Source organism: Podarcis bocagei (genome assembly GCF_964188305.1).
Source record: "Podarcis bocagei genome assembly, chromosome: 14".
In the NCBI taxonomy this organism is placed as follows: domain Eukaryota; kingdom Metazoa; phylum Chordata; class Lepidosauria; order Squamata; family Lacertidae; genus Podarcis; species Podarcis bocagei.
Genome location: NC_138139.1, coordinates 49154081 through 49178712, shown reverse-complemented (window position 1 = coordinate 49178712; position 24632 = coordinate 49154081). Strand labels below are relative to the sequence as shown.

Below are 24632 nucleotides of genomic sequence, written 5' to 3'. Positions count from 1 at the left end.
CTGCTTGACTCCCTGAATTACTTTATTAAACCACATAAAGGAATACAAAATGATTAGCATAACTGTAGCTAATGGGGCCTCCTGCTGCTGCCACGCCGCCGGAGCCCGATTTCTGTTCTTATCCTGAAGCAAAGTTCTTAAGCTGAAGCACTATTTCTGGGTTAGTGGAGTGTGTAACCTGAAGCGTATGTAACCTGAGGTACCACTGTACTGGGGTTTTCAGCCATAGGGATCTCTCAGGGCTTTCTCGATCCTGCAAGCGTTTGTGGACCAGCCACCAGAGTCTGGTGGCAGAGTTGTCTCCTTGGGGCTCTGGGGGGGGGGACCTCGGAGTCTGAAAACCCATGCAGGATGGGGCAGAACATGGATCCGTCCCTTCCTTGGAGTTTTATAGAGGTAACGCTCGCACCAGACATGCAACAGTATGTCAAGGAGTGTTGAGCCTGCTTTCCCTGACCTTTTGCCTTCCTGGCTACAAAACAGGGTTTTCCCCCTGACCTTTTGCCCTCTCACAATTTGTTTGTTAGACATAACGCTTGGCTGGAGCATGGCGGGGGACAGCAGACGTAATCAAGTATTGGGGGAACATCTGAGGGAAACACCTGCTGACACGTGTATTTGCTAACACTGGAAATGTGCTTAGATGGAAATACGCTAAGTTCAGGGTGGTTTCCTACTGTTTCCAATTGTTGACATCTGCTAATAAAAGGAGCCTTGGCAGTGCTAGCCGGCAGCTTGCTTGGAGCATGCTTGCCAGTGTGCTTCTGCACAGCTCACCTGCATCCAACCTTCTGGTGTCCGTTATTCCTAGGTACCCCTGCCCGTACGGGCCAGTCGTGTCCGACTCTAGGGTTGTGCGCCCATCTCACTTAAGAGGCCGGGGGCCAGCGCTGTCTGCAGACACTTCCGGGTCACGTGGCCAGCGTGACGAAGCTGCTCTGGCGAGCCAGCACCAGTGCAGCACACGGAAATGCCGTTTACCTTCCCGCTATAAAGCGGTACCTATTTATCTACTTGCACTTAGGGGTGCTTTCGAACTGCTAGGTGGGCAGGAACTGGGACCGAAAGACGGGAGCTCACCCCGCCGCGGGGATTCGAACCTGCTTGACTCCCTGAATTACTTTATTAAACCACATAAAGGAATACAAAATGATTAGCATAACTGTAGCTAACATGTGAAACCCAACTTGAGGTTGTACACTCACACACACAAAATCATTGCCTAGCGAAAACCAATTTGTATATTGAGGTTGTGGGTAGCCGTCGGTTCAATAAATCTCTCCACATCACACTCTTGAGTCGCTGGTGGTCCTCTCACCTAGTGTTCCCCTTCTGATGTATACAATGCGGGCACATGCCAATCACCACAAATGGAGCTGGTCTCAGCTTTTCCTCTAGCTGTCCTGATTTGACTAGGCAGTCTCTGCCAATGCAATTACCCAAACCTAAGCAGAACCTGGGTCCGAATATAGTACCCCAGGCCACTGTAGGTAATATTCCCTGCCTCAGCTACACCTCCTTCCAAGTGTCCTGGATAAAACAGGACATCCCATTTTTTTCTTGCAAGATACCAGTGGCCATTTTGGATACCATGATCCCACTCGTGCACTGTGCTCTGCCCCCTCCCACCCAAAATTGCTTTTTTTGGGGGGGGGTGAGAGCAAGGCACAGGTCACATCACCTGAGAGGTGCACCCTGGAAGACATCCTGGTTTTGCACTGGAAAAATTTGGAAGGTGTGCATGCCTTGCTCCACCCACTTTTGCCTCTGGCCCCATTCACATGTGGCCCCTGGAAGGTTGTCCATAAGGGAATGTGGCCCTCAGGCTGAATTCCTTCCCTGCGAGGTTTCTGCCAGAGTGGACTATACCTATGCACTCTATCTCGTATGCTCCCTAGAAACAGAGAGGTAGTGCCTTGCAGAAAGCTCGGTGAGTTCTTTGGAAACACCCGGCTTTGTGAAGAGCCTATAAATAGAGGAAGGGTCAAGGAGGCAGGTGGGAGAATGTTTGCCTGGCTGCAAAGTGTATCAGATTCCTCCTTCCTGTTGCCCTTGGCTGTTGGTGACCCAAGAGAGCAGGGTGGGGGGGGGGGGAAACACCAATCTGAGATAAGGCATGCCTAGTCACAAGATGCTTATGAAACAAGCTGGCGGGGGGGGGGAGGTGTTTTCAAACAAATGAAAGAGGGAACTGAGATTTGCTCAGGGGGATTCCCCACCCAGTCGTCTGTTCCCACATTGGAAACCGCCCATGTGTCATGAGTCAACTCTTTGACTGGCTAAGCCAGAGGTGAGGAAGCTCAGGCTTGGAGGTGGTAAATGTGACCCTCTGGCCACTCTGCCTGCCTTTTGAGACCCTCCCTAACCTGTGCCCCCTCCCAGGGCATGTCCTTGAGTGATTTTTGACTGGTTTGCATGTGTTCTTGAACTGTGATAATGCCTTTTGCTACCCAGGATGGAGAGGAGAGCGTGGAAAACCTCTGGGTTTTGCATGGCTGGAATGAACCCGACTGTACAAAGGTAAATTTTGCATCCATTGATTCCTCAATTTTTGCTTCTGAACCCCCCCCCCCCCAGGACTGAAGTGTGGTCCCTAGAAGATCTCACACAAGGGAACCCCATCCTCCGATGGAAACAGTGTCCCCAAATTCTTGGTCAATCCATTGGATTAGATTCAGGGGTTCATTACTCCCAGCCTACCAATGTCCACTGGTGGTTTTGCTGACACAAACCCAACTTGTTTGAATCATCCAGCAACCTGGGACAGACGAAGAGGAAATATAATGCAAAAGAAATGAGAGGGAATTGCCATGGATGCGCCCATACAATAATGGAACTTGATATTGGTTTCACAGTCATTCGTTCATTCCCAGGGAATGCTGGGAACTCTAGTTCTGTTTAAGGGCGAGGCTACAGAGCAGATGTCAGTAAAACTACAATTCCCAGGATTCTTCAGGGGATATTGTGATGATTCAACTGGCACCAAACCAATGGAGGAGTGCTTTATCTGTCAGTGTTTAGTGTGGGATTGCCACTCTTCATTCACTCACTTATTACGGGGCATCCACATGGCACTGTCATCCAGTCATTGTCATTCTGCATTTTCCCTGTGGTTCTTCTGTCTCTTTATCTTAGAAAAACCAATGAAGAGCACATTTTCCACTTTTATATATGCTGGTTGAACAACTGAGTCACAAAATGGGAAGAAACATGAATTTCCAAGGGTGGCTGTGTTTCGGTTTGCAGATTGGTTCGAGAAGCACAAATCAGGTGGTTTCCCATTCAAATACAAACAAAATCAAGTTTCTCCCACATCCCTGGTTGTGGGCGAGGAAATGTTGAAGGCCACTCCCTTACACCACCACTTGTCACATGAGAGGTCCACTTTTTGGTCCACTTCTGAAAAAGGTTCCAAGTGGGGCGGTCATTCCATAGATGTTCCACAGGACTTCTGTTCAGGGAGATTTTGATTGGCTGCTTCAGAAGAAGCCTCCAATGAGAACGCAGGCGAAGTGGGTCACATACGCAGTGGGAAGACATAGTTCCTGGGGAATAGGCCCGTCTTCACGCCAATCCTCCCTTTCCACCAGTTGGGATCAGAGCAGTCCAGGATCTCAAGGACGTCCCCTCGACAGAAGCTCAGCTGGGATGGGCTTTTGGCCGTGAAGTTGAACTGAGCCTGGACGAATTTTGGCTTTTTCGGCTGCGTGAAAAAGAAAAGGAGAGGACAGCTGAGAAGAAATGCCTGGCTGACACAAACGAGCTAGTCTTGCCCACCTGTCAAGCCAGGTGTGTTGTTTACATGATGTGGTGAGATGGAGAAGATTTTTCTCTCTGCGTTTAAAATCAAAATCGCATTTGGATAAAAACTGTTTCTCAGGCGGCTAGTCCTAGTCTTTATAACCCTGTACCTTCTTCCAGGAGGCAGAAGCTGAAAGAGATCATTTCCGGGGTGTGCACTATCCTGCACTATCTCTGCAGCTTTCTTATGGCACCTGGAAGCATAGATTTGATCCAAGGTGGGAAGAGTGCACCCAATTATTCTCTCCACAGTCTTTACAAAGATTCCTGCATGGACTAGATGACCCTTGGTTCCTTTCCAACTCTACGACTCAATGAACAGTACACCATATTCCAAGTGTGGTTATGCCATAAATTTGCACAACGGCATTACGATATTGGCAGTTTCATTATCAATCCCTTTTCTAATGACCCCTATTGTGTTACTTGCCTTTCTACGAGTTGACATGCTCACCAGGTCAATATCTCTTTCCTGGAGAGCCACCACCAGTTCAGACCATGCTCATGTATATGTGAAGATAGGGAGGTTTTGCTCCAAAGTGCATTATTTTATGCTCGCTTCCATTGAAATGCCCTTGCCATTTTTATGCCCGCTCCCCCAATTTGGAGAGTTTCCGCTGCCCCATACCTCCTGCATTTCCGCATGATCCCTGAGGAAGATCTGCGCTTTCCTGGCGATGGTGGTAGTTCTGTAGAAATCCACCAGTTCGTTGATGGAGTCGAACTTCTCGTCCCAGAGATGGTACTTCCCCTTCTTTTCTCTCAGTACCTTGAAGTGCAGCACGTGATCTCCATAGCTGTGCCCAGGATGCAGAAAACAAAGTTAGCAAAAGGTGAGCAGGCAACGGCAGTGGAGGACAGTTCATTCGTGCTAAGTTGTGGGTGAACATATCAGACGACACAGCGATTCTTCAAACAGCTCTTGTATATTCACAGGCCAGAACAGAACTGAACTGAAGGGTTCAACCTGCTTATATAGAGCTCCACTACAACGCAACAGTAACAACTTTATGTAACTATCCAATCACTGAACTTCACTTTCAATTCCTTCTTTGCATATGTGGACCTGAGTGAAAACTATCTACAGTATCCCCCTGCTGGCCCAGGGTGAGAACTTCAGTACATAACAATTCATACCTTGCATATGTGGCAGTTATATACCTTCCATTAATGATCCCACCCCCTACACACTTTTCAGTGCATTTCCTCATCATTCCCCCCCCCCAAAAAAAAAGTCTGGTTTTTTACAGTGGATTTATTGTGTCAGGGCAACAGAATGCTTTAATTCACTTTAATGGCGGTGTTATGTACTGAAGTTCTCACCCTGGGCCAGCAGGGGGATACTGTAGATAGTTCAGGTCCACCATATGCAAATAAGGGATTGAAAGTGACGTTCAGTGATTGGATAGTTACAGAAAATGGTTACTGTTGCGTTCTAGTGGAGCTCTATATAAGCTGGCTGGCTGAACCCTTCAGTTCTGGCCTGTGAATGAACAAGAGGTGTTTGAAGAATCGCTGTGTCGTCTGAGATGTTCACCCACAACTTAACAGGCACAAACCTAAACTTCCAGTATGCACTTGAATCCCTCCCGCAAAGCAGTGACGGTCTGGAAGCACCTCAAGTTTCTAACCCTCAAGAGAGACTTCAAAAACTGCTGGTGCCAGAGAGGGGAGTTGAATAAGATTCTTGCTCAAATATCGGGTGGTCCTTTAATGTTCTTCTTTGTCCCTCCTGGGAGTCACAAGTTCAACATCAACAATGAAAAGAAGGTCTATTTGTATAATATGCCCAGGAAGCTGAATGTTTGCTCTCCTTGGCAGGGAAAATGAAAAAAACACTTGTCTAACTACACAGTGTGACAGAGGAACAGGAGCTGTCAGCCAGTCCTACTTCCTGTTTACTCCACAGCATTTGAGTCCAGAACTACTTTCGGTCCACGGTGTAGATGATGAGCTTTGCTGTTGGTGGCACACATACAAACAAGCCTTACTGCAACCAAGCTCTGGACCCTCAAACTCAGGGGTCCCCAAACTAAGGCCCGCGGGCCAAATAAGGCCCGAGGGACTCATTTATCCAGCCAGTGGTGACCCCCGCCGCTCACTGCCACCGCCCACTCTTACTGGCGTTGTGCTGCCCACTTCTGGGTCAGAGGAGCACTGGAAATAGCTTGTGCGCATGTGCAAGCGTTATTTCCCGTGCACATCTGGGTTGGAGGAGGCCCGTGCACATGCGCACAAGCTATTTCCGGTGCTCCGCCGACCCGGAAGTGCGCCAGAAATAGCATGTGCGCATGTGTATGGGCACACGCTCCCCCGCCCTCCGCCTCGCCACGCGATCGGCGCTGGAGACACTGGCCCAAGGTGCAGTAAGTTTGCTGACCCCTGCTCAAACTCCTTGCAATGCCAATGAAGACAAATATTTAAATAAAGCCATTTCCCGATCCCGGGGAGATGATGTTGTGGGCTGGGAGCAAGGCCTCTCTATGCACGCAGAGCAGGATCGCCCCTGCCCCATTGGATGGTTCTCAGCCATAATCAATATTTTGATTTATTGATATATTTATGGACATATTTTTTTTGCTGATTTTGCACACACACACCCCACACCCTGGCAAGGGGCACACCTTGCCACCCCCTAGCTATGGCCCTGCCCCTCTTCCGTTAGCACAAACTGTGCCCCAGGACACCAGAGCAGGAGAAATCAAAATGGCACCAGCGATGCTTGCAAAGGGTGTTAAATTAAAGTTACTAGACGTCCCCTTTTCTCAGGGAGAGTCCCCGGATTTGCAAATCAGTCCCCATACAAAATCCATTGAAGTTGAAAAGTGCCCCCGGATTCATTCGAAAAAATCTGGTAACCTTATGCTAAATGGGGTTGCCAGACCAGGAGTGTTTTGTACTGAAGTTCTCACCCTGGGCCAGCAGGGGGATACTGTAGATAGTTTTCACTCAGGTCCACATATGCAAAGAAGGAATTGAAAGTGACGTTCAGTGATTGGATAGTTACAGAAAGTTGTCACTGTTGCGTTGTAGTGAAGCTCTATATAAGCAGGCTAGCTGAACCCTTCAGTTCAGTTCTGTTCTGGGCCTGTGAATATACAAGAGCTGTTTGAAGAATCGCTGTGTCGTCTGATATGTTCACCCACAACTTAACAAGGAGCATCCCAGACCTTGAGATTTCAGGGTACAAATGTGAAACCTGGGGGCGGGTCCTGATGATGTCCTGGGGAACAGGCCCTGGTGATGACATAGGGTAGTCATTTGGATTCCTCCTCTGTGCTCCCTCACAGCACTGAGACCTGGAGATGGAGGTTAATGGGGGTGCAGATCCACCCAGAGTCTGGACAATAATTGGCAGCCAGTTTCTGCTAAGTTGAAGCTTGCAAGCTGCACACATAGTCTTCTTAATAAATATATATATTATTATATATATACGCTCACCCCCTGGAAATTCAGGCCCTCCCAGACTAACTGGAGAGGAACAGACAAACATGGAGACACCAGGTCAGACCTGGAGGTTCTGACAACCCCAGTGCTAAGAAGCACCAGCATTGCGATTGCTATCTCTGACAGCTAGCTGGTCGTCGTTGCTAAAGTTTTAATTCAGGCAGACTAATGGCCTGCCACATACAGGTTCTGGGAGTGACTGCTTCTTGACAGCAAAGGCTCACCTCCTGCGGCCCAATCCATCAAAGGGGATTAAAAATGTCCTGCCCATGGGCGTACCTCAGAGTGCCAACCATCGTCTCATGTTGCCATGTGCAGGGACAAGAAACTCAGGCTGCCCATTCCGGAAATGGAAAAAAAGCAGAAATAATTGTTGGGGCTTTGGGTGGCTGTTGTTTTTGCGAGGACTTTAGTTTCAGGGCACACGGGGAAAGAAACGGAAAGGAGAACACGCATAATTTAGCTATTTGAGCCTCTCTGTCGAATGCCAGTGCCATTTTGTAGGCCTTAATTTGGTGGACTGTGGGGCCCGTGGAGTTATTACTTATTATTTGTTAGTAAATTTGTTGCTCGCTTTATCTTGCCAAAAACTAACAACCAACCAAGAAACCGCCCCAAAGCAACCTTGCCACTCACATTCATTAAAAACATTCTCATCCACTTCTGAAAGACCACAGATAATTAAAGGCTGGTTATGGAGGAGAGCTTTTGCCTGGCGCCTAAAGATATATAATGATGGTACCAGGTGGGCCTCCCTGGGGAGAGCATTCCACAAGCAGGGAGCCACCACCAAAAAGGCCCACACTTGTGCTGTTACCCTGCGGAAGTGCTCTTCCGGATCTCAAAAGAGCAGATATAGCGGTTTATGTCCTGAACTCAGTGCTCTCCACCTGCTCTTTGAAGAGTAAAAGGCAATGTCTGAGGCAACATCATTCAGCCCAGACGCTGAGGTCCAGTTCTGAGGGCCTTCTTGCGAGAAGTGAAATTACAGGGAACCAGGAAGAGGGCCTTCTTGGTAGTGGCACCCACTCTGTGGAACATCAGATATGACTTTCCGCAGACATCTGAAGGCAGCTCTGTATCAGGAAGTTTTCAATGTCCGATATTTTGTTGTGTTCTGTTATATTTTGTTGGAAGCTGCCCAGAGTGGCTGGAGCAACAAAGTATGATGGGCAGGGCACAAGTAATAATTTTGTTGTTATTATTATTACCTCCCTGCAAACAAATCAGAAAGAATGCTCAATGAGTAGTGGACATTGTCTTTTTTTTTTTTTAAAAAAAACACATATTTATTAGTAGTTTCAGAATTATAAGAAGAGAGAAAAAAACATTAAAAACAGCACTATAATACATAAAAAAAGAAAAAAGACAAAAACCAATACAACAATACAACAAAAAGATAAAAAGAAATAAGAAACACAACACGAATCCCAAATTACATATCTAAAACTTCCATTTGCTTGTTTCATTGACTTCCTCACACCTCCCTTTTTGTATTCTAGTTTAATTAGTTATTTCAGCAAATTCTTTCCATCTTTCTCAATTTTTGTTAAAAAAATTATCCTAACCTAATTTAACCTAATAATTAGCTCAACAAATCCTTTCCATCTTTCCCCATATTCTATTAATCACATTACCTTAATTTATTTAACCTTATCTTGCCCTAAAATACCTTAAAGTGTTATCAAATATACATTACTCCTGATATCATTTCTGCTAAAGTCATATAGTTTCATTCCAACATTTTCCCTAATATTCATTAATTTTTAACCAATTCCCTAAAAAGAATTTTTTTTTCTAAGTTCTCTTCCAATCTTCATCCAGCGTCCCTTCATCCTGGTCTCGGGTCGTGTCAGTCCTTACTGTCCATTCCATCTAGTCCATCAACCTGGAAGCCTTATGTCCGAGGCCCTTAAGTCTCTCCCATGTCCCTTCTGCAATTCCTCTTCTTCTTGTTTATACTTGCCCTTTTCCTTGTCTTTTGTTGGTCTCTTTCTTAGATTTTTTCCTTTCTCATTGAGGGGTAGGCCTCTGGGGGATTCCAAACCAAAATTGTCTCCATCTCCCTTCATCAAACCCGCCCATTCCCCACAGTCCCACCAATGAGTAGTGGACATTGTCTCACCTCCCCACAAGCTTTGTGCAAACAAAGGAGGATGAACATGCTACAAACAGCTCTGGCTGGAAACGACTTAAATACAAGGTGCCTCCATCTGCTCAAATACGATACAGTGGTGCCTCGCAAGACGAAATTAATTCGTTCCGCAAGTTTTTTCTTCTTGCGAGTTTTTCGTCTTGCGAAGCACCGTTTCCCATAGGAATGCATTGAAAATCAATTAATGCGTTCCTATGGAAACCGCTTGCCAGGCTGGCGGTGCGGAGAAGGGCTTTTCTCCCCACCGCAAGCCTTCAGGACAGGTATGGGAACAGAGAGGAAGGGGCGCAGCGCTTCTCCTCTGTTCCCGGGGCTTGCGGTGGGAGGAGGGTTTTTCCTCCCCACCGCCAACATTCAGAACAGCATTCTGAATGTTGGCGGTGGGAAGGAAAACCCTCCTCCCGCCGCCAGCCTTCGGAGCAGCCTTCCGAAGCCTGGCGGTGGGGCGGAGAGACCTCCTCCTGCCGCCAGCCTTCGGAGCATCCTTCCGAAGCCTGGCGGCGGGAGGAGGTCTCTCCGCCCCACCGCCAGGCTTTGGAGCAGCCTTCCGAAGGCTGGCGGCGGGAGGAGGTCTCTCCGCCCCACCACCAGCCTTCGGAGGAGGTCCGAGGACAGTGGGGAAGACGCGCTGCGCTTCCCCGCTGTCCCGGAGATTTCCCTATGGGCTTTCGTCTTGCGAAGGAAGCCCATAGGGAAATTCGTTTTGCGAAGTGCCTCCAAAACGGAAAACCCTTTCGTCAAGCGGGTTTTCCGTCTTGCGAGGCGTTCGTCTTGCGGGGCACCACTGTACTTGACTTGGCCCTGTACTAATGCTTCCAAAATGGACTCACAATTGGACACTGGGGAGACCTACAAGTTCTCCATACCTGATAGACAGCTTTTGGCTGAACCCAAGAGATTTCATGAAGAAGAAGCCCTTTCTTGGACGTAAAGCAATTTAGAAATAGTGCCGCACACACAGATTGCCATGGAAAAGGCCCCAGAATCAGGGGTGTGTGGTCTGCCCCAGGTGTCATCCTTGAGGGGGGTGACAAAATGGCGCACTGTGGGGGTTGGCACTTACCATAAGGCCTGGCCTGCAACGCGTCCGAGCCAGACGTCTCTCCTGGGAGTGACACAGTGGCTCGGGTTCATAGCTTTCAACCTTCCCTTTTTTTGCCGGAAATTCCCTTATTCCAGTGCCATTTCCTGCTGCTATCCTGGATTGTTAGATATCCCGTAGACTGTCCACAGGACAGGTGAGGCTGCTGGTCTCTTATTTTCGAGGCTGCTGATCCCTTATTTTCAAATCTGAAAGTTGACAGCTATGCTCAGGGCTCTGTGCTGCCCGAAATGGCAGTGTGGGGCTTGTGTCTGCCAGGCAGACTCCGCGGGCAGCTCGCTGCGCCGCCCCCCTAGGCGTATCACTGCACCGCCCCAGTGCGGCACCCCTGTGAGCAGATCGCCACAGCACCCCCGGGTGGCAGCTCGCCCTGCCCCTGCTGGTCCGGGAGCTGAAGCAGCTAGCTATGCCCCTGGCCAGAATAATCAGTGTTTCATAGGTTTTTAGACATCACCCGGGCACTCAAAGAGAACAAAAGTGTGTGGGACTGCTGATCTACGCCAATAGCCCAAAGAGATGCCGCTCCACATTACCTTTGTGGCAGATACCCTGCGAACCAGAACTACACCCTAATATAATGAAGCTTGTAAAACGAAGCAAAGCAGAAATGCACCTGGCTGCTGCTGCTGCAGATTTATGTTGTTGGCTACTCTTCCTTAGAATGACATCAAGCTTTTAATAGTCCCGTTTAAGTGGAGGCAGCTGGGTGGGGAGCTCGGCTGATGTCATGAGTGCGTTGTGTTGGGACAAGGGCTAACTTCACATCACCAGCTGGCTCCAAACAGGCCTGGGATGGTCCTCTCGGCTCAGGTTTGGGAAATGTTGCTCTTTTGGAAATGGGGACACAAAAAGGCCATGGGTTGCCTTTGATGAATCTTTACTCTTGTGGCTTAGGGCCCTTGTATTTACGGAACTGCCTCTGCTGGTACGCCCTGCAGAGGACCTTAAGGTCCATGAATAATCATAGTTTAGAGGTCCCGGGCCCTAAGGAAGTCATACTATCCTCCACCAGGGCCAGGGCCTTCTCAGTGATGGCTCCAACCTGGTGGAATGTTCTGTCCCATGAGACCAGGGCCCTGCAGGATTTAACTTCCTTCCGCAGGACCTGTAAGACAGAGCTATTCTGCCTGGCTTTCAATTTGAGCTTAGCCTGATCTTTTATTCCCCTTCCTTCTCTCCCCCTCCCCTTTTTAAGAAGATTACTCACTCTGAAATCCCACAGCTAATGCTCCCCTGGTCTCCTTGCTGGCCCAAATAGGACTAACTTAGCCAGCTAGCCCTGGTGATCATCTAATGTTTATTGGATGGATTTCCCCCCTAAATTGATTTTTGAATTCTGAATTTATTGTTATCCACATTTTATACAGTATTTTATGCTGTTTTTTGTTGCATCAATTAAGTGTTTTAAATTTGTTGTTAGCCACCCTGAGCCCGGTTTTCTGAACCGGGAAGGGCGGGGTATAAATAAATAAATATTATTTATTATTATTATTACTCAGAGTAGACCCATTTAAATTAATGGGCCTAGGTCGGCCATGGATTCCAAGAGGGCCATTGATGGCTAACAGCCATGATGGTCATGCTCTGCCTCCGCAATTGGAGGCAGCGATGTAGGGGTGGACGTTGGTACCCTGAGCTAAGCCACAGTTTTGCCCCTCCGCCGTGCTAGGCTTTGGAAAGGCGGCATGAGGACTGCAGCAGGATCCTAGAGCAATCAATAACTGGGCTCTGGGGAAGAGGGAGGAGGGCTCTAGAGTGGAATCTACACGCATAGAAAAAATGCTGTGAAAATGTTTTTTTAAAAAAAAAGTTTTGAAAAATACATGGAATTCGCCATAGCTCACTGTCGCCCTCTAGTGTCACATTTGTATAATGTACTTTGCAACACACTTAAAACGTTTTATTTGCAACTCTAGAGCCGAGTCCTAGGATCCTGTCAGGGCCCTCACACCTCCATCCTGTAGCCAGGCCAGTGCTTAATGGGTGCCCTTTCCGCTTGGCAAGAAAGGGGGCGCCCTCAATATGTTGTTGGATTCCAGCTCCCAATAATCTCTGGCCTTGCTGGCTACACCTGACAGAAGTTGGAGTCTGACAACTTCTGGTTATCCCTGCAGCCAGCAGGATATGTAAGCTGAAGAAAGATTAAACTGGCGCTCACTAACCTGCCTGCATATTTTCGGCATCTTCTGTAATGATAACCATCTAAAAATAATCAGAGCTCACAGACATAGTGCAGGACATTTTGGTACCTGAAGCAGAAAATGAACGAGCTGATTTTCAGTGTGCCACCCTCGGATGATACGACCAAATATGCTATAATCCGCCTAATGGTAGGACCGGCCTTGGAACACCCGGCAGTTTTCAGGGCGAGGGAGAGATCAGATTCAGTTTGCATTTGAAGGTGAACTGGATTATTTAGCCCTTTGCAAAACGACGTTTGGATGCAAGCACATCCACTCTACAAAATTTGTCCTTCTCTGATTCTGCAATGTAGCGCACAAAAATGCATGTACTCGAGTAAAGTGTGAGTGCAAAAGGCATGTTTTCATGAAATTAGCATACAAATATGTGTTAAATTAGAGGAAAATTGCTCTGCAAAAATGTTCATATTAAGCAAAACTCTAAATTCACACTAAACGCTGACCGAGTTCCACGAGCACTTTTTAAAAATAAATGGAAGAAAACCACAAACCATTGTGGAAATGTGGAGAAGAGAATTTATGATAGCAAGTATGAGAAACAGAGAGAAATGGAATTGGACAAATTTGCCCATCCCTAAGTTGTGTTGTGCCCCTTGAGTTATTTTCAAGACCCTAGCGAAACCCTAAACTCGTCTTCCCACCCGTTCAAGACCTCCTAAAACCTGAGGCCCCTTTCTCCTGTTGCCTCACCAAACTAGACCTACGGTAATCTGAAACAGAAGCTGGAGATTGCTTCGTTTTTTCTGCTGTGCGTTTTTGGGTCCCTTTGTCTTTAAGAAGCAGCTTTTACTTTCTGAACCGACTTGGGTTGCCCTGCGGCTTCTGCCAAGGTAAATACACGGGTGTCATCGGACAAACTGAATCTAGTGTGGGAACAGCTAGAGGGCAAGCAGAGGCCCCTCCCTCTGGAACGCCTCGACCAGCTAAATATTTTGCCGGTGAGGTGGATTCTGCACCCCCTCTCCTCTTGTTGTCAGTGGGACGTATCGCTTAAAATGTGGTTGTTGCCTTTCCTTGTTCCAAGGTCACAGCATGAATGGCTGTCCCTTCAGTCCACAGATGGGTGATCAACCACAGCGCCTCTCCCTTGCAAGCAAAAAGCTAGCACCGCAAGAAGAGGCGTGACTAGTTCCTCCATGATGTACTATCTTTCTTCTTGCAGGGATTAGTACATGAAAAGCTAGCACCATAGGGAGAGGTGTGGATAGAACTTTCCTCCTTGAAGTACTAGCATTTTTCTTGTAGGAATTATTAGACATGATTCAGCAACTGTCTTGCCCATTCCATCTCTCTGCCTCATTCTGCTGCATCTGGTATGGTTACCAGATTTTTTTCAATGAATCCAGGGACACTTTATTATTATTATTTTTAAGCTGAGAAGCAACAGGGAGTCAGTAGTGGGGATGGTGAGGCAAAAGACCCTGGGCCCAAGCACACATGCATATTGTTTAAAGGTGCAAAGCCCTTTTTTGCACCCTCTGAAACATAAATGCGCAGTTTTTTAAAAACTGAGCAACAGCACACTGCCTGCTTGTGACTTGGCGCTCGGTTTCTCTGCCAGGCAAGGTGCAAAGCCCTTCTTTTGCACCCTGTGAAACATAAATGTGCAGTTTTTTAAAAAAACTGGGCAATGGCTGGCCGGCCGCAACTCCCAAGCCTCCCCCGATCGGTCAAAACGCAGAGGGAACAAAGGGGGAAGGGGGCAGGAGATCTGTACCGCCGGACGTCCCCGGTTCCTCTTTGGCAGTGGCGGCGGCAGCGGCATTCAGCAGCCTGGAGCCAGCCTGGTAGTGCAGTTGGCTCTGGCTGGCTTCAAGAGCTGCTCGCTGCCGTGGCGCCCGCCATTTTTCCTTGCCGGAAGTCCCAATATGATATGTTGTGCACAAGATACATCATATGGGGACTTCCAGCGAGGAAAAATGGCGGGCGCCACGGCAGCGAGCAGCACCTGAAGCCAGCCAGAGTGAACTGCGCTACCAGACTGGCTCCGGGCTGCTGAGGCTGCCGCTGCCACGTTTCCCGGGGACATATATGCAAATCTGGGGACTGTCCCCGGGAACCGGGGACCTCAGGCAACCCTAGTGTAGAGCCAGCCAAAGTCAGGATTGTCTTCTATTGGATTGCATTTGCTGTTTGCTGGAAATTTGATCCCTCTAGGAATCGAACTGCTGCAACCCAAGGCCAGAGGCTTTGCATACCCCGCTCTCCCAATATTTTGCAGATATTACAGCCGCTGTGGCAAAATATAGGGACGTAGGAAGCTGCCTGTGTCAGACTGGTCCATCTAGCTCAGTATTGTCTACGCTGACTGGCAGAGGCAGAGGATCAAACGTCCAATATCTCAACATCTCCATCAAGATGGAACAAGCTTGTTTTCTCCTGCTCCGAAGGGTAGGATTCGAACCAATAGCTTCAAGTTCCAAGAAAGGAGATTCTAACTCAACCTCAGGAAGTACTTTCTGACAGGAGGAGCTCTTTGGCAGTGAACGGTCTCCTTCGGAGGTTTTTTTTGCAGAGGTTGGATGGCCATCTGCCATGGATGCTTTAGCTGAGATTCCTGCGTCGCAGTGGGGTTGGACTAGATGACCCCCATGGACCCGTCCAACTCTACAATGCTATGATTCTATGAGGTGCTAGAGAATGCTCCTGGGCTCTTCTGCAGGCAAGGCAGACACTCTACCATGGTTCCTTAAGACACAGGAACACAGAAACCTGCCTTATCTCAAGCCAGACCATTGGTCTACAGTGGTGCCCTGCAAGACGAATGCCTCGCAAGACGGAAAACTCGCTAGATGAAAGAGTTTTCCGTTTTGGAGGTGCTTCACAAAACGAATTTCCTATGGGCTTGCTTCGCAAGACGACAATGTCTTGCGAGTTCCTGCTGTTTTTTCCCCTCCCCCCTTTTTCTAAGCCGCTAAGCCGCTTATCAGCTGATCTGATCAGCAGATAAGCCACTAAAAGCCGCTAAAAGCCGCTAAAAGCCGCTAATAGCGCTAATAGCGCTAATCCGCTAATCCATCAATGTGCTTGCTTTGCAAGACGAAAAAACCGCTAGACGAAGAGAATCACAGAACGGATTCTTTTCGTCTTGCGAGGCACCACTGTATCTCAGTATGGTCTACACTGACTGGCAGTGGCTTCCCAGTCTCTCCCAGTCCTACTTGGAGAAACCACTGGAGATTGAATCTGAGAACTACGGCATGCCAAGCAGATGGTATGCCCTTGAGCTACGGCCCATCCTCAAAGCAGGAGGAGAGGAGAGGAGGAGGAGGAGGAAGAGGAGATGGAGGAGGAGGGATTGGCAGAGAGAACGATGACTTCATTCCCTCCCCGCCTCCCTTGGCTGTTGGCTCCTTGGGCCCGCTCTGCACTGTGCGTTGCCCTTGGCATGGAAAGCTGGCTGAGAGGTTGGCATGCCCAGGTTGTTGCCTCCCTCTTGCCATCCGTGCCTGCTGGAATATCAGTTTGAACTTGAACGCGGACTAGTCTTTGCCCGGCCATGCCCTCCCTCCCGGGCATGTTCTTCAGCAAAGGAACATCATGTTGGGAATGCTGAACTGCTGCGTGTGGTGGCGCCAAAGCTGTCCGGGCAGGATCGCTGAGCAGCCCCAGATTAGCCGGGCATGGGCTTGGGAAGTCAAGTAACAGGCCCTGCCCTCCAACTGACCTTTCACCAGAGGTGGAGCAGAGACAGCCAGGAATCGAGCACCCACCACAGATGGAATGATGAAGAGTTGGGGTCCCTTCCAACTCTAAGATTCTCAGCAAATTTTCAGACTGGGCTTTCCCCCCTTGCAAAGGGCCTTTTCAGTGGTGGCTCCTCACATGTGTAAATACAAGAGCCAAGCGCCACTATAATTTTGTGTCCAGAAGAGCTTTTGATTAGGCTGTGTGCTAAGCAAAGTGGAGAGGGGGAGCTGGCTTGGTATTAGAATCATAGAATCATAGAGTTGGAAGAGACCACAAGGGCCATCGAGTCCAACCCCCTGCCAAGCAGGAAACACCATCAGAGCACTCCTGACATATGGTTGTCAAGCCTCTGCTTAAAGACCTCCAAAGTAGGAGACTCCACCACACTCCTTGGCAGCAAATTCCACTGTCGAACAGCTCTTACTGTCAGGAAGTTCTTCCTAATGTTTAGGTGGAATCTTCTTTCTTGTACTTTGGATCCATTGCTCCGTGTCCGCTTCTCTGGAGCAGCAGAAAACAACCTTTCTCCCTCCTCTATGTGACATCCTTTTATATATTTGAACATGGCTATCATATCACCCCTTAACCTCCTCTTCTCCAGGCTAAACATGCCCAGCTCCCTTAGCCGTTCCTCATAAGTCATCGTTTCCAGGCCTTTGACCATTTTGGTTGCCCTCCTCTGGACACGTTCCAGTTTGTCAGTGTCCTTCTTGAATTGTGGTGCCCAGAACTGGACACAGTACTCCAGGTGAGGTCTGACCAGAGCAGAATACAGTGGTACTATTACTTCCCTTGATCTAGATCAGTGTTTCCCAACCGGTGTTCCGCGGCACACTACTGTGCCGTGAGACATCGGCTGGTGTGCCGTGGGAGGGAGGCGGGCGAGTCGGGCGGCGAGAGGCGGCGGCGGCGAGGATCCGCGTCGAGCCGGGGGCGGCTCCGCGGTGGTGGTGCCGAGCGGCGGGGCAGCGCGCGCAAAAGGGAGGAGCGCGAGACAGCGGAGGAGGAGGAGGCCGGCATGTCCGGGCAGCAGCAGCAACAACAGCAGCAGCAACTCCCGCCGCCGCCCCCTCCTCCGCCCGCTATCGCCGCCACCACCACAACAGCCGCCGCCGCCTCAGCTGCCGCCGTCCCTCAGTCCCTCGCTCTGCTGCCTCCTCCCACCCCGGCAAGGGGGAGGGAAAAAACTTTCACTTTTGTGCGTCCCTCCCGGCGTGACGCTGCGCGCTGACGTCACGGGGCGGGGCTTTAATGGTGGTGTGCCGCGAGATTTTTTTCCGGTAAACAGGTGTGCCGTTGCCCAAAAACGTTTGGGAAACACTGATCTAGAAGAAGAAGAGTTTGGATTTGATATCCCGCCTTTCACTCCCCTTCAGGAGTCTCAAAGCGGCTAACATTCTCCTTTCCCTTCCTCCCCCACAACAAACACTCTGTGAGGTGAGTGGGGCTGAGAGACTTCAGAGAAGTGTGACTGGCCCAAGGTCACCCAGCAGCTGCATGTGGAGGAGCGGGGACGCGAACCCGGTTTCCCAGATTACGTGACTACCGCTCTTAACCACTACACCACACTGGCTCTATACTCCTATTGATGCAGCCCAGAATTGCATTGGCTTTTTTAGCTGCCGCGTCACACTGTTGGCTCATGTCAAGTTTGTGGTCAACCAAGACTCCTAGATCCTTTTCACATGTACTGCTCTCAAGCCAGGTGTCACCCATCTTGTATTTGTGCCTCTCATTTTTTTTGCCCAAGTGCAATACTTTACATTTCTCCCTGTTAAAATTCATCTTGTTTGTCTTTGCCCAGTTCTCGAATCTGTCAAGGTCGTTTTGAAGTGTGATCCTGTCCTCTGGGGTGTTAGCCACCCCTCCCAGTTTGGTGTCATCTGCAAATTTGATCAGGATGCCCTTGAGTCCATCATCCAAGTCATTGATAAAGATGTTGAATAAGACTGGGCCCAAGACAGAACCCTGTGGCACCCCACTAGTCACTCTTCTCCAGGATGAAGAGGAACCATTGATGAGCACCCTTTGGGTTCGGTCAGTCAGCCAGTTACAAATCCACTGAGTGGTAGCATAGTCAAGACCGCATTTTACCAGCTTCTTTACAAGAATATCATGGGGCACCTTGTCAAATGCCTTGCTGAAATCAAGGTAGGCTACATCCACTGTGTTCCCTTCATCTACCAGGCTTGTAATTCTGTCAAAAAACGAGATCAGGTTAGTCTGACATGACTTATTTTTCAGAAATCCATGCTGACTATTGGTGATCACAGCATTCCTTTCTAGGTGCTCACAGACTGTTTGCTTAATGATCTGCTCCAGAATCTTCCCTGGTATTGATGTCAGACTGACTGGGCGGTAATTATTTGGGTCCTCTCTTTCCCCCTTTTTGAAAATAGTTACAACATTTGCCCTCCTCCAGTCTGCCGGGACTTCGCCTGTTCTCCAGGAATTCTCAAAGATGACTGCCAGTGGTTCTGAGATCACATCTGCCAGTTCTTTTAATACTCTTGGATGCAGTTCATCTGGCCCTGGAGACTTGAATACATCTAAACTAGCCAAGTATTCTTGTACTATCTCCTTAGTTATTCTGGGCTGTGTTTCCTTTGCTGACTCATTTGCTCCAAATTCTTCAGGTCGGGCATTGTTTTCTTTTTCGGAGAAGACTGAGGCAAAGAAGGCATTGAGGAGTTCAGCCCTTTCTGTGTCCCCTGTTTGCATTTCACCATCTTCTCCTCTGAGTGACCCCACTGTTTCTTTGTTTTTCCTTTTGCTACGAACATACCCATAAAAGCCTTTTTTGTTGCTTTTAACCTCTCTAGCCAGCCTGAGTTCATTCTGTGCTTTAGCTTTTCTGACTTTGTGTCTACACGTGCTGGCTATTTGTTTGAATTCCTCTTTGGTGGTTTCCCCCCTTTTCCATTTTTTGTACACATCCTTTTTTAATCTTAACTCAGTTAAAAGTTCTTTAGATAGCCACCCTGGCTTCTTTAAGCACCTTCCATGTTTCCGTCTCATTGGTATTGCCTGACGTTGTGCTTTTACTATCTCCCTCTTAACAAACTCCCAGCCATCATGAACTCCCTTTCCTTTTAGTATTACTGTCCATGGGATCTCACCCAGCACTTCCCTAAGTTTTATGAAGTCAGCTTTCTTAAAGTCAAGAAATTGAGTCCTAGTATGCTTGGCTGCTCCTTTCCGCTGTATAGTAAACTTCAGAAGAGCATGATCACTCGCGCCTAATGATCCTTCCACTTCTACCCCACTAACCAGGTCATCAACATTGGTTAGGACCAGATCTAAAATGGATGTTCCTCTTGTTGCTTCTCCCACTTTCTGGACAATGAAGTTGTCTGCAAGGCCAGTGAGGAATCTGTTTGACCTTATGCTCTTGGCTGAGTGTGACATCCAACAAATATCCGGGTAATTGAAGTCCCCCATTACTACTATCTCCCTTCCTTTTGCATGCTTGGCCATCTGTTCCAGGAAGGCATCATCTATGTCCTCCGTTTGGCTTGGGGATCTATAATAAACTCCCACAATGAGGTCTCTGTTATTCTTCTCTCCCTTAATTTTGACCCAAATGCTCTCACTTTGGCTTTGAGGTTCTAAATCTTGGATCTCTTCACAGGTATACACATCCCTGACATATAACGCCACTCCTCCTCCTTTCTTGTCTGGTCTGTTTCTCTGAAATAGATTGTATCCCCCCATTATTACATTCCAATCGTGGGACTTATCCCACCAGGTTTCAGTGATGCCTATTATGTCATATTTAGTTTGCTGTACCAAGAGCTCAAGCTCATCTTGTTTATTTCCCATGCTTTGCGCATTAGTGTACAGACATTGAAGTCCATTAATCATTCCCCCGTGTCTCTTATTTAAGGATTTTTTCCTCCCACCACTAGGTCTGTGTGTTGAAGCCATAATATATGCTGTTATGTACTGAGCTGAATCCTAGAACAATAGGATCCAGAATGCAGCAGTCTGATTGGTCCGCAGGATCCAGAATGCAGCAGTCTGATTGGTCCGCAGGAGCCACCCAATCCAGCTCCAGGTGGAAGTGAATCAGTGACCTGATTGGCCTGCAGGAGCAGCCAATCAGGCTCCTGGATGAAGTGAATCAGCAACCTGACTGGCTTGCAGGAGCAGCCAACCAGACTTCTGGAGGAAGTGAATCTGCAACCTGATTGGCCTACAGGAGCAGCCCGGAATTAGCCAATCATGCAGGGCCCATTTTGTAAAAAATGTATATATAGCTAGACGTTTTGGGGAAAGTTTCATTCATTGCTACTACGAGCTGAATAAAGAGCATAAAATTCAGCCTCGACTCTGAGTATATTTCATATGCATTGGGGGAAAATTGGTTTTGTTGGATGGTCTTAGAAAGGTTGTGGCTATAGGGGCAAGGCTAAGGGTGTGTGGCTAAAGAAATTCTTAAGAAAGGTTATTTATGTATGTCACTACTGCGGCCCATGTTTTGTTAGCCCCCAAACGGAAAGCGAGTGAGGTCCCAACTAAAGAAGAATGACAACTTAAGCTGATGGAATATGCACAGCTTGCGGACTTAACATATAGAATAAGAGAATGGGAAGAACATACGTTTAGAGAAGACTGGAAAATGTTTATTGAATTTTATTGAATATGGGGGGAAATTGTGTACACTTGAAAACGTTGGCAGCATTAAGATAAATTCAACAGTGTAAATAAGTTTTGATGGATGCGATAATGGAATACTGAATGGTTTAGTTTATGTAAAATATGCAGGGATTTATGGTATGTAAAATGAACTATGGAAAGAGAAGAAGGGAAGTCATTGGTATTTTAAGGTTGTCTAAATTAATATTCTAAATTGTAAAACAGAAAGTATTTCCTAGGTCAAACAAGAAGCCAACAGACTCATAACAACAGTCCTTCCAAAATCTCTCCATTATGACCGTGCAAGGAATCCATTCAACGTGAATTCCACCTGCCCCCAAGGCTGAAAGCTAAATTCCATCAAACACGTTTGCAGGAATGCCAGAAGCACTATAACCTTTTGTGGGGGGTGGCGGCTGGTGTTGTTTCTGCGTCCTTTCGGAATGACTGGAGTGGTTTTACCGAACACGCTTCTTGGGCGTGTCAGTCACTTGCTTGGGATGTGCGAGGGAAAGTTGTGAAGTTGCTGGTAAGTCGGAGAAATGGGCAAAGGAGATGGAAAGCAGCAGAGAGCAGAGGGAGAGAGGTTTTCCTCTCAAATAGGTAAAGGTAAAGGGACCCCTGACCATTAGGTCCAATCGTGGCCGACTCTGGGATTGTGGCGCTCATCTCGCTTTATTGGCCGAGGGAGCTGCCGTACAGCTTCCGGGTTATGTGGTCAGCATGACTAAGCCGCTTCTGGAGAACCAGAGCAGCACATGGAAACGCCGTTTATCTTCCCGCTGGAGTGGTACCTATTTATCTACTTGCACTTTGATGTGCTTTCGAACTCCTAGGTTGGCAGGAGCAGGGACTGAGCAACGGGAGCTCACCCCGTCGCAGGGATTCAAACCGCCAACCTTCTGATTGGCAAGCCCTAGGCTCTGTGGTTTAACCCACAGCGCCCCCCGCGTCCTTTTCCTCTCAAATGCAGTTGGTTAAAAACAACAACCCCTATTATCTCTCAGCAGGGATGACGATATCATCACCCTGCGAAGGGCTGTGGCTCAGTGGTAGAACATCTGCCTTGCAAGCAGGTCCCAAGTTCAAATCCCAGTGGCATTGCCAGGTAGGGATGGAGAAGATTCCCTGCCTGAAATTTTGGAGAGCCGCTGCCAGCTGATGTAGACAACACTATGTGTGTTGGGTTTTTGTTTTTTTAAGCACCCTATGCCCTATTGTCACAAAATCCTGGTGCCTGCCCCTGTCTCTACCAAGCGCTGGCAAGAGCCCACGGGGTCCCAGGCAAACACACAGGATCTGTGTCCCTTTGGAGGATGGAAGAAACAGCGGCTTTAAGAAATATGGTTTGTTCACCGATTGTATGGAAAACGCATCCGGAAGACAAATATGTATCGGAAAGTTAGTGATTTGACATGGTTACCCTTCCTGCCTCTGTTCCTTCCCTCTCCCTGTCTCTTGTTTCAGTTCTTTGATGGCATGAGAACAGCAGTCTCTAATGAACTAGTCCAGGCACCCCCAAACTCAGCCCTCCAGATGTTTTGGGACTACAGTTCCCATCACCCGTGACCACTGGTCCTGCCAGCTAGGGATGATGGGAGTTGTAGTCCCAAAACATCTGGCGGGCTGAGTTTGGGGATGCCTGGACTAGTCATTTGGGATGAAGTGATAGTAATGCGTACCTTCTCTGAGTACTTTCTTTGATGTTCGAGAAAGTGAGGCATTGGGAGGGGGTGGCCAATGAATCTGCACATAGCCAGTTGGGCAAGCCACACAGGCTAGCTAGCTATAAATCGGATGGTTGTGGGCAGAATTTCTGAGAAGCTCCGACATGGACTGATTGGCCGCAGGGCCGTGCAAACTGAGGCTACCTGGGGGAATCACTTCTCCACTTCTTGAGGGCTTCCAAGTGGCAGATTGAAGTGCTTGCTTGGTATGAGGTCCAGCGCCGAGGGCCTTCTGGCAGTTCCCTCGCTGTGAGAAGCCAAGTTACAGGGAACCAGGCAGAGGGCCTTCTCAGTGGTGGCACCCACCCTGTGGAACGCCCTCCCATCAGCTGTCAAGGAAATAAACAACTACCAGACTTTTAGAAGACATCTGAAGGCAGCCCTCTTTAGGGAAGCTTTTAATGTTTAATAGGTTATTGTATTTTAATATTCTGTTGGAAGCCGCCCAGAGTGGCTGGGGAGACCCAGCCAGATGGGCGGGGTATAAATAATAAATTATTATTATTAAGTAGTGGGTTGACATAGCAGCCGGCACAGCGATTTCTTCAAGTAGCTCTTTTATTAAGATAAGCTGGAATAGAACTGACTGCGAACAGCTCAGCCGGCCTGTATTTATAGGCAGCCGGCTGTCAACATTGTAACCACAACAGCTCAGAGTTCCCGCCTAAACTAACTGCCGCGGACCTGAGTGAAAACTATCTACAGACCTGAGTGAAAACTATATACAGTATCCCCCTGTTGGCCCAGGGTGAAAATACACTACATAACAATTATTATTATTATTATTATTATTATTATTATTATTATTATTATTATTATTATTATTATTGCTTGCTGTTTAGAATAAAACCTTTAATCTTCTCGCTCACTTGTGTTTTGTATTACTTCCGAATCTCATTTTAAAAGAACCACCTTGCATTTGGCAGGACACCTATTTACACCTGCATGGAGGGAGCAGCCTGCAGCCAGCCTCCTCCAAAGATGGATCTCTGCCCCTTCTTCCTGCTTCTTCTTCCCAGAAACCCTTTCCCTCTCCCCTCAAACATACAGCCTGGGAACATCACACTCCCACCTTTTTGTCTTTCTAACAACTTTGCTCTTCAGCCAGCCAGCCAGGCTGGTTTGCATAAGCCAGCCCAGGAATTCCCTGTTTGGCACAGTTCTGATCTTTAATCCATATCCCAATTGATCAAAACCCTGCATTTGTTAATTTCTAGGGCTCAGGGAGATTCCCTCCCCCCTTTAAATCCATAACACCATACATATATCCAGTGCTTTTAAAAGGAAAAGGAAATGTTGCCGTTGCTCCCCCTGAAGTTGTTACAGAAAGGTGCCACACTTTTAACATTTGGAAAGAAAAGGCGCTGGTTCTGTGTATCCTTGAGTACACCCAGGAAAAAAAGCACTGCATACAGTATATCTAAAGTATTCTTCCTGTGTTCCTCGTTGCCAATGCCAAACGACAAAACTTTACAGATGCCTGATTATCGTCTTCCAAAGCAACTGCTCTATTCCAAACTTAAAAATGGAAAGCGTAATGCTGGTGGTCAACAAAAGAGGTTTAAAGACTGTCTCAAGGCAAATCTTAAAAAATGTAGAATAAACACTGACAACTGGGAAACACTGGTCTGCGAGCGCTCCAGTTGGAGAACAGCCTTGACCAAAGGTGTCATGGGCTTTGAAGACACTCGAATTCAGGACGCAAAGGAGAAACGTGCTAAGAGGAAGGCACGCTTGGCAAACTCTCACCATGATCAACTCCCGCCCGGAAACAAATGTCCCCACTGTGGAAGGACGTGTGGGTCCCGAATTGGCCTCCACAGACACCTACGGACTCATTGTTAAAACCGTGTTTATGGAAGACAATCTTA

General features: G+C 48.0%; 1 protein-coding gene across 3 annotated transcripts in view; it reads right to left on the bottom strand.

Annotated features, from left to right (window-relative positions):
- Positions 1–1104: 1104 nt before the first annotated feature.
- The window catches only part of GRAP (GRB2 related adaptor protein), a 48563-nt gene continuing 25035 nt past the window's right edge, over positions 1105–24632 (bottom strand). For all 3 annotated transcript variants that reach the window (XM_081169742.1, XM_081169743.1, XM_081169744.1), the window contains 2 exons: positions 4430–4598; positions 1105–3703 (listed from right to left, as the gene is read on the bottom strand). In XM_081169742.1, coding sequence (XP_081025868.1) covers positions 3518–3703; positions 4430–4598 — 355 coding nt within the window. In that variant the 3' untranslated portion in view covers positions 1105–3517. The remainder of the gene's footprint in view (positions 3704–4429; positions 4599–24632) is intronic.